Source organism: Dromiciops gliroides, chromosome X (assembly GCF_019393635.1).
Source record: "Dromiciops gliroides isolate mDroGli1 chromosome X, mDroGli1.pri, whole genome shotgun sequence".
NCBI classification, from domain to species: domain Eukaryota; kingdom Metazoa; phylum Chordata; class Mammalia; order Microbiotheria; family Microbiotheriidae; genus Dromiciops; species Dromiciops gliroides.
In genome coordinates this window covers 49379155-49391965 of record NC_057867.1, presented here as the reverse complement: position 1 = coordinate 49391965, position 12811 = coordinate 49379155, and the positions used below count along the sequence as shown (strand labels likewise).

Here is a 12811-nt window from a genome sequence, read left to right as displayed (position 1 = left end):
CTGCTCATCGTTTCTTACAGCACATAGAATTCCATTACATTCATATACCACAACTTGTTCAGCCATTCCCCAATTGATCAGCAGCCCCTCGATTTCCAATTCCTTGCCACCATAAAAAGAGCAGCTATAAATATTGTTGTACATGTAGGTCCTTTTCCCTTTTTTATGATCTCTTTGGGAAAGAGACCCAAAAGTGGTATTGCTGGGTCAAAGGGTATGCACAGCTTTATAGCCTTTTGGGTATAATTCCAAATTGCTCTCTAAAACGGTTAGATCAGTTCACAGCTCCACCAACAATGCATTAGTGTTCCAGTTTTTCCACAGCTTCTCCAACATTTATTTTCCTTTTTTTGTCATATTAGCCAATCTGATAGGTGTCAAGTGGTACCTCAGAGTTGTTTTAATTTGCATTTCTCTAATCAGTAGTGATTTAGAGGGGCAGCTAGGTGGCTCAGTGGATAAAGCACCGGCCCTGGATTCAGGAGGACCTGAGTTCAAATCCGGCCTCAGACACTTGACACTGGTCAAGTCACTTAACCCTCATTGCCCCGCAAAAACAAACAAAAAAAATAGTGATTTAGAGCATTTTCTCATATGGCAATAGTTAGCTTTGATTTCTTCATCAGAAAACTGCCTGTTCATATCCTTTGACCATTTCTCAATTGGGGAATGACTTGGATTCTTGTAAATTTGATTTAGTTCCCTATATATTTTAGAAATGAAGCCTTTATCAGAAGTACTGGCTATAAAAATTTTTTCCCAGTTTTCTGCCTCCCTTCTAATTTTGGATGCATTGCTTTTGTTTGTACAAAACCTTTTAAATTTAATGTAATCAAAATCATCCATTTTGCCTTACATACTATTCTCTATCTCTTGTTTGGTCATAAACTGTTCTCCTTTCCATAAATCTGAGAGGTAAACTATTCCTTCCTTTCCTAATTTACCTATGGTATCACCTTTTATGTCTAAATCATGTACCCATTTTGACCTTATTTTAGTATAAGGTGTAAGATGTTGGTCTATGCCTAGTTTCTGCCATACTGTCTTCCAGTTTTCCCAGCAGTTTTTTGTCAAATACTGAGTTCCTATCCCAGAAGCTGGAGTCTTTGGGTTTATCAAACAGTACATTACTAAAGTCATTTAGTACTGTGTCTCCTGTGCCTAGCCTATTCCATTGGTCCTCCACTCTATTTCTTAGCCAGTACCAAATAGTTTTGATGACTGCCGCTTTATAGGAGAGCTTCAGATTTGGTACAGCTAACCCACCTTCCTATGCATTTTTTCATTAGTTCCCTTGATATTCTTGATCTTTTGTTTTTCCAGATAAATTTTATTACTTTTTCTAGCTCTATAAAATAATTTTTAGTTAGTCTGATTGGTATGGCACTGAATAGGTAAATTAATTTAGGTAGAATTGTCATTTTTATTATATTAGCTCAGCCTATCCATGAGCAATTGATATTTTTCCAATTATTTAGATCTGATTTGATTTGTGTGAAAAATGTTTTGTGATTGTATTCATAGAGTTCCTAGGTTTGTCTTGGTAAGCAGACTCCCAAATATTTTATATTGTCTACCATTACTTTAAATGAAATTTCTCTTTCTATCTCTTGTTGATGGACTTTGTTGGTCATGTATAGAAATGCTGATGATTTATGTGTATTTATTTTACATCCTGCTACCTTGCTGAAGTTGTTAATTGTTGGCTTCTTATAATAAGGTCTCTCCACTCATTGGTTGTGAGGGGGAAAGTAATCCATAAGTATAAAACAGTATCCAAGCTTTCATGGTAAGTATATAGGAGAGGTGCAGAACAAAGTGCCAATGAAATCGAACGGGGAAAGTTAGCACCACTTCTATGCTACAGGAGGGCTTCCTGGAGGAGGTGGCACTTCCCCAGATCATAAAATGGACATCAGTGGGTGGTACTGTTTGGCTTCTCTTGTGTGTCCTTCTGGTTACTGAAATCCATCGAAAACTTGTTTCTTTCAGGTTCCGATTTGCAAGTTTGTGTTTCCAAGGGTCCAACATGTTGTTCACGGAAGATGGAAGAAAAGTACCAAATGCTGGCCCGCTTGAATATGGAGCAGCTACTTCAGTCTGCAAGTGTGGAGCTTAAGTTTGTGATTATTCAGAATGCTGCAGTGTTCCAAGGTGAGTACTCGGGCTAGACAGCTACATAGCTTTGGGCAGTCTAAATGCTAGCTGTGTACATGCGTGTACATGTGTGTGTGTGCGCGCACGCGCATGCGCATTGGCAAAGTGGGGGATAGGCAGCACTTTTATCTGCATTAGTCTCTGATGTTACGATCTTCTGCTGAAGTGTCCCCATGATGGCTTCAACACACTTTCATTCAAGATTGGCATGAATTTCAGGAAAGTTGAGTTTTGGCAAAGCTCATAGCCCTGGTGGACTTGAAACTATTTGCTAATATCGGGAGAATTAACTGAACGCCAGAGGGAGGAGGGTAAGGAAGGTTTTTCATTGTTGGGTAAATTATACTTTCTCCCATCTTGCCAGATACGTTCTCTTAAGAAGAGAGGCAGCCACATGCAGTGGCTAGTGGGTCAGCTTTGGAGTCACAACAGACTTGAGTTTCAGTCCTTCATGAGATACTAGCTGTGTGACTCTGGCCAGATCACTTAACCTCTCTGTGCTCCAGACAATTCAGCACGACTATAAAACAGGCAAATTGCTTATCTGCTTTGGGAGAGGGAATTCCCAGACTAGGAATTTCCCACTCCAGTGAGGAATTAAGATGAAAAAGTAACTCAAACCTCCAATTTCAGTCTGGAACGAGATTGTATTGCTTCCTGGAGATGGGTTTTGGATAGTCTTTTTAAAAAATACAGCTAGAATATTCTCTTTTAGAAAGTGAGAAAAATTGGCTTGTTGGACCCCATTCTTTCTTTGGGACTTGGCATCCTACAAGTTTCTGTTCTTATTAGAGTTGCCAAATGTTCTATTTTATATCTCCACAACATTTCTCCCATAGTCCTTTGTCACTGCTCACATGGCTGTTGCTTAGGGTCAGGCTCAAATCTGTCACCTGTACTGTTACCTTAGTCTCATTCTGGTCTCTCCCCATTCCAGACGATCCTCCCCTCAGCTGTCCAAGTGGTTTTTCCTACAATGCCCATGTGACCATGTTATTCCCTTACTTGATAAATTCGAATCTTTCCTTATTGCCTCTAGGACAGAATACACACTCCTCTAGCATTTATAGCCTCTCATTAAAGCCTGGCTCCAGCCTGTTTTCCCAGTCTCATTATCCATTACTCCTTCTCACATACTATAGTCCAGCCAAACTGGCCTCACTCCATCTCCCATCTCCATACCCTTATACTGGCTGTTCCCTATGCCTGGAATGTACTCCGTCCACATCTCTGCCTTTCCTATTTCTTCAAGCACTACCTTCTCTGTGAAGCCTTTCTTTTCTAAGATTCCCAACCAATGGTGCCCTCCCTCACCAAACTACTTAATATTTAGTTTGTTTGTGCACTGTATATACATACCTCTGTATATGTTGTCTTCCCCCAGAATATAAGCTTCTTGAAGGCAGGGGCTGTTTTGTTTTTGTCCAGGTCCCCAGTGACTAGCATGATGCCTGGTACATAGTAACTCCTTAATGAGTGATTTTTTGTTTTGTTTTTTGGGTTTCTTTTTTGTGGGGAAATGAGGGTTAAGTGACTTGCCCCAGGGTCAGTGTCAAGTGTCTGAAGCCAGATTTGAACTCAGGTCCTCCTGAATCCAGGGCCAGTGCTTTATCCACTGCACCACCTAGCTGCCCCTAATGAGTGACTTTTGAATGAATGAATCATTGCCTGGGTATGACTGGTGAAGGTGGGTGCCCCACCCCTAAAGAGGCATTGGGTATGGAACCTTTCTTGCCTCAGAACCTACTGCCACATGCGAGTTTATCTACATAATTGCCTTAGTTAACATACATGAGTACAGACATCCAGATAATTCCCATGCTGCACTGGTAACCAGTTACTAAAAGACCTAGAGGAAAGCCCTTGGCAAAGCCAGTGTTTGTTGAACTGAATTGCCTGAATCTCCTGTAGAAGATTTCCAGGAGGCCACAGATGGGAGTTGCACAAGGTGAAAAAGCATAGATAGGCTGCAGTCTGTCCCATTGGAGCCCACCTAGGCTGATGAGACTGTGTACTGATTGAAGTCTAAGTATTCAGGCAGGTCCTGGATTGGTTCAGAGTGTTTGGAAAGGATGGGAAAATGGGATAGTTTTGAAGGAGGAAGGAAGAGCTGAGCCAAATGATCTTCTGCTTCAGAGATACCTTTCGGTTGAATTATTTTCTTTGTAGTTGGTTCATTTACAAAATACACGGTCCTTCAAATGTTCTCTTAGGCTGCTGCTTGGTTGGGGAGAGGAGTCCGTGTTTCATGTAGTTTTCGAATAGTCAAAATTGAAGATTGCCTTTCATCCGATGTTGGTAGTGGGATGTTGTAGAAAGAACACCGATTATGGGCTTGGACTACCACGATTAGAATCCCAGCTCTGCTATTTACTACCTATGTGGCCTTGACAATGTCAGTTTACTCGGGGCATCAGTTTCTAAATCTGTAAAAATGTAAGGATCAGTGCCTTTTTTCCTCAGTGACTCTACTTGTCTGACTCTCACTAGTTAGTGAATATTCAAGGATAGTATGTAATTATGGCAGCTAGGTGGCGCCAGAGTGCACAGAATTATAATCCTGGAGTCAGGAAAACTGCGAGTTCAAATTCAGCCTCAGATACTTTCCAGTTATGTGGTGCCGGGCAAAGCACTTTACTCTGTTCTGCTTCAGTTTCCTTAAATCTAAAATGAGTATTATAGTATCTGCCTTACCCTTCCAGGGCTGTTGTGAGGACCAAATGAGATAAAAAGCACTTTGCACAGTGCCTGGCACATGGTAAGTGCTATATAAATATTAGTTGCTATATAAATTGTCAAAGTGTGTAGTATAAGAGAGCAGTCACTTGATTATTTCCTTTTTCCTCTATTTATACCTTATGCTGAATATTCATCCTGGCGACCTTTAAGGGCCCAAAGAAGTTGCTGACTTCTAACCATCATGCTGAGGATAATCCTTGCCCCAAATCCCTAATTTCCTCCTCAACAGGGCTTTGGGCCTAGATCATTGGAATGTTGTTGTTGTAGTTCAGTTGTGTCTGACTCTCCATGACCCCATTTGAGGTTTTCTTGGCAAAGATTCTAGAGTGGTTTGCTATTTCCTTCTCCAGATCATTTTACAGATGAGGAAACTGAGGCAAAGAGGGTGAAGTGACTTGCCCGGAGTCACATAACTAGTAAGTGTCTGATGTCAGATTTGAATTCAGGTCCCCTTGATTCCAGGCCCGGGGGGACTCTATCCACAGTGCCACCTAGCTGCCCTGATTTACTAGAATAATTTCCCCAATTTGCCACTTCCATTTGCCCATCTGAGTGGTACCATCTTGCTCTTTGATATTTCTCTCTGCAACCATATCAAGACAGAGCATGTTTACCTTGTCCTGGAGTCATATCTTTTTAAATATGGCTAGCCCATTTGGGGTATATAAGCAGCAAATGTTTATTTCCTGGTTTCTGGACTGTTGGCCAATAGAGGCTCCTGAATTTGCAGCTGAAAGGGACTTGAGAAGCTACCACCACCACCAATCCAGTCTTATTTTACAGAAGAAGAAACTGAGACCCTGGCAGATATAGTGACTTGCTCAGTCACATAAGTAGTAAGCATCAGAGGTGGTAGGTAACCTAGGTTCACAGCCACATCAAACTGCTGGGAATTGTTGGTAGAGGGAGCTTGTCAACTTTTGTCCTTCAGTTTTCAGCAGGCCTTTTGCCCTTATAAATTGAACCTAGGGTACTTGGCTACAGTGGCTGGAGTATTCGCTTCCTAATAGTGTTTTCTTAAGGATTGGTGCAGTAAAATAAAGTTGTTTGTTTTCATTGTTTGCCTCATTGGCTCAATTTCATTTACTTAGATGTGCACGGTAATGTGGGGGGAGCCCAATGCTTCTCTATTTCTGCTTAATTAATTCTCCTTGGGAAAACTTCTATGAAAGTAGAAAGATTTCCTTCCCTACTCTTCAGTATGACTACTTTTTCATTTTACTCTTCCTTTCCCCCTCCTAAAGTTTATGATGATCCTTTAGCTTATAAGAAAAGAACCATTTCCCTATTTGGTTGAGGGTGAGCCAGTCTTTTCTCCATTCCCTACTGAGAAGGCAGGCTTCATATGAATCGCTGCCCTATCATGGCTTCCAAGGCACCATGATGCTTAGGCCCTAGCTTGGCCTCTGTCTGCATCTGGGGCTTGGCAGCCATCGATGCTGTCATTTCATGTTTGGATTAAATGTGTCTTGGCAACGTTGGTTCTGCTTGATTGACTGCCCTCCATTCTGTGTGACTGCCTAGGGTCATCCATCCTTTCTTTTTAGGTCACTTGGCTCAGGGCAGTTGACCTTGGATGAGGTGGGTTCTTATGACTGTGGAATAAGTTGTAACCTTTGTTATTGGAAACTTGTCACTGGGGTGATTTGTTCTGGAACAGATTGCCATCCAGAATAGGACCTTGGGGTTGGGTTTCTTTAGCCTGACATTTGATCTGAAGCTTGAGGTCTCGCTGAGACTAGGGTCTCTTTTCAAGGCTACTGTGTGATGTGATTTTGCTAGTTGTCGGAGTCCTTGTTGTTGAGCTCTGTTTCTTGTTAAAGTGGAGGGGAGCACTCCAGTCAGAATTCTCAGAGATCCTGCTCAGCAGAGCCTGGGGCTAATCTGAGAATCTCTAGTGTTTCTTGAGCTCTGATCCTCCCCTGGCTCTCCAGCTTGTGAGCCAGACAAGAGTAGTGGAGTTCCTTAAGAGTCCCGTTCTCCCATGGGTCACGTGAGCACAGGCCAGAACTGGAAGGCCAGCCTTACTGGACTTACTTCCTTTTTGGAGTTTTGCCACCAAAGATGGTACCAAAACTCACATATGAGGATAAAGGGCCTAGAAACCCCAATGCTACCTGAGCTTTTGTGGGAGCTGGATTTTATTGCTAAGCCCCGGTCCCAGGTTTCACTCTAGTACTGTTGCATGGTGCAGCACCCAGGTGATCTCTTTATAGACTCCAGTGGCCACTGTTAATTGCTGGTAATATCCAGTTGCTAGTGCTTGTAAGGAATAGCAACTCTTGGTATATCATTCTGTGCAGGTGCTCCAGTGTGGTATAGGTGTCTCCTTGGTATGGCTGTGGCTTTCTATATTGAGAATTCTCTCTTCCATAGTTGCAGTTACTTGTTTGTGTGCTTGAACTATTTCTCAGCATGGGATAGTGTAATGAGTACTGGATTTTCTGGCAGAGCACCTAGACTTGGGGTTCAACCTACTAGCTGTGTGGTCTGGAACATTTGACTTTGGTTCTCTGAGCTTCAGCTTTTCTTCCCTAAAATGGGGACAATCCTTGCTTTCCTCTCTCCTTGTTGTGACAGTTGAATAAAATGGAGGAGTGAAAAAACATTGACAAGTAATTTCCAAACAGGAGAGGGTTCCTGGTCTGTAAGCTTTTCTTGGGTATAACTATGAGTCCCCTGAGGAAAGCTGGGTAAATGAAGACATTGTATTCTCCATCCTTTCACCTGAGTTCAAAGAGCCACCCTGGGAAGGCAATTCAGTTCAACAAACATTAAGTGTCTACTACTTGCTCAGCCAATGAGCTACACCCTGGGAGAAGTGCGAGACTCAAAAAAGACATACTTGTTGGAGTTTACAATGTGTGTGTATATATGTGTGTGTATGTGTATGTGTGGGGGGTGGGCTACAACACATCCCCAAACGACTACACAATGAAACAGACCATGGTAAGTATATAAGAGAATACAATTAGCATGGCATACAAGGTATGAGAGGGGAAAAAACCATTTCTGACTGAGGAGGAGTGAGAAACAGTTTTGTGGAGGAATTTAAGCCAAGTCTTTGAAATCTTATACATCTTAAAGTGTAGAGATGGGGGAAGGGCAATTCCAGGCCTTGGGAAGAATGGTAGCTACAGTTCAGAAGCAGGACATGGTGGGGGAAGGGGTTTCATGGCAACTGACAGTGAGGAGTTTAGTTTGGTTGGAGCATAGAATATGGAAAAGGGAGTATTGTTGTTGTTGTTCAGTCATGTCCAATTCTTTGTGGCCCCATGAACCCTACTATCCATGGGATTGTCTCGTCAAAGATACTGGGGTGGTTTGCCATTTTCTTCTCCAGTGGCAAACAGAAGTTAAGTGACTTGCCCAGGGTTACACAGCTATGACACATCTGAAGCTGAATTTGAATTCAGGTATTTCTGACTTCAGGCCCAGTGCTCTATCCTAGCCACCTAACTGCCTCCTAAATTTTACACACCTCTTCCAAGCTGGAAATGAACCAGGTGTGGAGAAAGGAGTAGGATGAGAAAAATTAGGTTGTCACCAGATCGTTGAGGTCATTGAATGTTGGGATGAGGAGTTTTTGGCAGGTTTCGTGGACATGCATAAGGAACATTAATCTGGGGAGAGGTGGGAAGGATGGTTTAGAGCTGGTGAGATTAAATATGAGGCTACTGTGAGAATCCAGGTCATGAGGTCTTTATTAGAGTGGTAGTTGTGGGAATAGAGGAGAAGGGGATAGTTTTGAGAGATCACAGAGGTAGAAATGGACAGGATTTCCTTTTCCCCCTTCTTCACCACTCACATCCACAGATAACTGCAGATTTCCCAGCATGAGTTACAGAAATAGGAAAGTAAAGAAAATAGAGTATATTTAAAGTCTGAGTGGGTCATCAAGGTAAAGGTAAGGAACACAAGCCTGGAGAGCAGGAATCCCCAGATTAGGTTGGGGATTCATCTGCATGGAGCTAATATTGAAAGGGAGGAGTTGCCAAGGGAAAACATACACAAAGAAAGAGTTTCCTCACAGAAAGAAATCAGGATTAAAAGGATGAAAGGCTCATAGATTTAGGGCTAGAAGAGAACTGGAGGTTACCTAACCCAGTTCTCAGGTCCTCTGAATTTGGAGTCCCCATTCTTTCTAGCATATGATGAAGGAGGTGGGAAAAGAGTGATTAGGAGAGGGAGGTAAAATACCAGCAGAGTATGGTGCCTCTGAAGCCGAGGGAAGAGGAGGTCAGAAGTAACAAATTCTATGGAGATGTTGAGTAGGATATAAAGATTGAGGAAAAAGGCTGTTGTTCTGACAATAAGAGTGATTGATCGGTGACGCTTAGGGAACAGTTTCAGTTGCATTATAGGGACAAAAGTCAGACTGTAGATGGAAAGGAAGTAGAAGTAGATGGAACAGATACAAGCTCCCCCGGGAGTTTGGTGTGTATCGATGCAAATTTTTACAAAAGGAGGATATTTAAGCATGTTTGTAGGCAGATGATGAAGTCAATGGAGAAAAAATTGAAGATGCACCAGAGAGAAATGATTGTAGAAAGAGGGAGATAGATGGATTTAAGGGAATACTTAATCTTGGTAAAAAGTAGGAATGTTTTCCTTAGAGATAAAGGAAGAAAGAGAAAATCTGTGAAGCCCTTGAAGTTTTGAGGTGTAGAAGATGAGAATTGAGGGAGCTCATTGGCTGGCCTTGATATCAGTTAGAACAGTGGGAAGGTCATCTCCTATGATTGTGTGTCATTAGATAGGGGATCAATAGGTGTTAAATATGATTGCCTCAGGGCCCAGCTGATAGTTTTATAAGTTTAAACTTGAAATGGATTAAATCAGTGACTTTACCCAGCTATGCACAGGAGCAGGATTGAATGGTGGGGGTTTTCTGGGGTTGAGGATTAGTAGATCAGGAATGATAGAAAGTTGAAGGATTTTAGGTTGGTAACAAACAAACCATGCTCTGGTTACTGATGGATCAAGACTGGCTAGACAGAGAAGTTGAGACTTGAGCACAAGAGATAGGTTGGGAGAACAGGGAGAGGTCGAGGAGTTAGAGGTAATGATGAGGGTGAAATTTGGGTTTAATTATAGAATCAATAGAGAATTAGAGTTGGAGATTATCTAGGCTAGTCCTCTCATTTTACAGCAGAGGAAACTGGGTCCCAGAGCAGAAAAGAGATTTGTCTGAGGTAATAGAGTCAGGATTTGAACTCGGGCCTTCTGTCTACATGTCTAGTGCTATTTTTATACAAAGGGCATTTGGAAGTGGAATGGAAGAGCTCTGGGTCTGGGTTCCATTCTTAGCCTGTCTCTTACTACATAGGTAATCTTGGAAAAGTCACTTCCTCTCTCTGGGTCTCAATTTCCTCATCTGTAAAATGAGGACACTTGGACTAGAATGATCTCTGAGTTAATTTTCAGCTCTAAGTCTAATCTATGATATGATATGGTATGAATTGCAGAGCCTTTCAGAATTTAATTTTCTCAAAGGAGAATCAGGTTTCATTTAAAAAGTGAGAATGTGCTCTGGAGAGCTTAAGGGAATTTGTTTAGCATGGGAGGGTGATGGGGATGAAGAGGTCATGGTAATGATCTAGAATGGGCTAGAGGAGAATGGAGCTCATCTGGGTAGAGAGAAAAGAACAAGAGGATAATGGTGGATCCAACACGAAACTGCACAATGGAGATTGATGAATGAGTGGATTGGGAGGCAGCTGGGGTAGCATGGCGACAGTAGGGCAAGGGGTGTTGCAAAGTAGTTGGTGTTCAGTTAATGGAAGAATTAAGGAATAGTAATTTTGTTTAAATTCCAACTTAAATGTTTGTCTGAGTGGTTATTGCCATGACAGAATGTGCCCAATCAACAAAGGAGCCGGAAAGAAGTAACGATTCCCAAAGTTCTAACTGGAATATTTGTATGACTTCAGGTTGCCGTGGTAGAGTGAGCCCTCAGATGATCATCTTTCCATTATCGAGATGGCAGAAGTAAGGCCTCTAGCAGGGGAGGTGATGGAAGAACAGGAATACTGTCCTCGTCCATCACACTTCACAGGTGGTATGAGGCACTCTGAGGGGGCACCTGTAGAGTGTCTAGTAAGAAGAAGGGAAAGAGGAGCTGGACTACAACGTGTTGTCTATCCTAGGATGCTTCAACTCCAACCTGATTCTGTCCATTTGGGCAGTGGAAGGGATAGAGGTGATAGAGTGATATCACACCCAATGAACTTTGTCAGAGTACCTCAGTCTTTCCCAAATATCTCTAATTTCTCTGGGCCTTTTGTAAGGCAAGATGGGGCCAGAGCCATGCCAATGGCCTATCCCTGGTGGCTTCATACCTTCCCTGAAGGTTTATATGGATCTGTGGTTGGGGCAGGAGATGCAAGAGCTAGAATAGCTGCCCAACAAAATAGGCCTCAGGCCTTTCCTGTTGTTCCTTCTGGATCTGTGGTTAGGGCAGGAGATGGAAGAACTAGAATAGCTGCCCAACAAAACAGACCTCAGACCTTTCCTGTTGTTCCTTCTGGATCTATGGTTGGGGCAGGAGATGGAAGAACTAGAATAGCTGCCCAACAAAACAGACCTCAGACCTTTCCTGTTGTTCCTTCTGGATCTATGGTTGGGGCAGGAGATGGAAGAGCTAGAATAGCTGCCCAACAAAATAGGCCTCAGGCCTTTCCTGTTGTTCCTTCTGGATCTGTGGTTGGGGCAGGAGATGGAAGAGCTAGAATAGCTGCCCAACAAAATAGGCCTCAGGCCTTTCCTGTTGTTCCTTCTGGATCTGTGGTTGGGGCAGGAGATGCAAGAACTAGAATAGCTGCCCAATTAAACAGGTCTTGGGCCTTTCCTGATGGATTCCATCAAGCTCTTGTTGGGCCAGGAGTTGGAAGAGCTAGAGGAAATGGCCATTTCAGAAGGTCTCAGGACTTCCCTTATGGTGTTCCTGTGGCTCTAGCTGGGCTAGAAGATGGAAGAGTTAGAATAACTGCTGATCCCAGGAGGTCTTGGACCTTCCCTAATGTTCCCCATGGAACTATAATGGGACAAGGAAATGCAAGAATTAGACCAAGTGCACAGCCTATAGGGACCGTCCCTGATGCTTTTCATGGAGCAATGGTTGAGCCAGTAGAAGGAAGATATAGATTAAATGCCCCTCCTAGGAGGTCTTGGGCCTTCCATGATGGTGTCCATGGAGCTGTGGTTGGGCCAGCAGATGGAAGAATTCAAGCAAGTGACTATCCTAGGAGGTCTTGGGTTTTCCCTGATGGAGCTACTGTTGGGCAAGTAGATGGAAGAATGAATTCTAGAGGGCCACAGGTCTTCCCTGGTAGTATTCATAGAAGCATGGTTCAGAGAGGAAATGGAAGACCTGTAGTAACTGGCCACCCCAGGAGGTCTCAGGCCTTCCCATATGCTTTCCACGGAGGTGTGGTTGGCGTAGGAGATGGAAGAGTTAGAGTAACTGGTCAACCCCGAACACCTCAGGCCTTTCCTGAAGGTTTCCATGGAGCCATGGTTAGGGCAGGAGATGGAAGACCTGTAGTAACTGGTTACCCGAGGGAGTCTCAAGCCTTCCTTGATTGGTCTCCATGGAACTGTAGTTGGGCCTGGCAGTGGAGTAACAGGCCATGGTAGAGGCTCTCAGCCCTTCTTTCCCTGATGGTCTCCATGGAGCTATACTTTGGGCTAGGCTATGAAAGATCTTGATTATTGGCCTATCTGAAAAAAATCTTGGGCCTTCCTTAATTGTTTGCTTAAAGTTGTGGTTGTGCCAGGAGATAGAAGAACATGACAATAGATGATAGATAATAGAGGGCCCATCTAGGAGGATCTTGGGCCCTCTCTGAAAATCTCTTTGAAGTTTTGGTTGGAGAAGAAGATAGAAGAGCTTGAATGTTGCTTTATTCTAGAG

The 12811-nt window shown here is 43.0% G+C and overlaps 1 protein-coding gene across 1 annotated transcript in view; it reads left to right on the top strand.

The window, feature by feature from the left end:
- The window catches only part of GPC3 (glypican 3), a 728389-nt gene that overhangs the window by 38571 nt on the left and 677007 nt on the right, over positions 1 to 12811 (top strand). The window contains exon 2 of the mRNA XM_043974754.1: positions 1993 to 2154. Within this exon, the coding sequence (XP_043830689.1) occupies positions 1993 to 2154 (162 nt within the window). The remainder of the gene's footprint in view (positions 1 to 1992; positions 2155 to 12811) is intronic.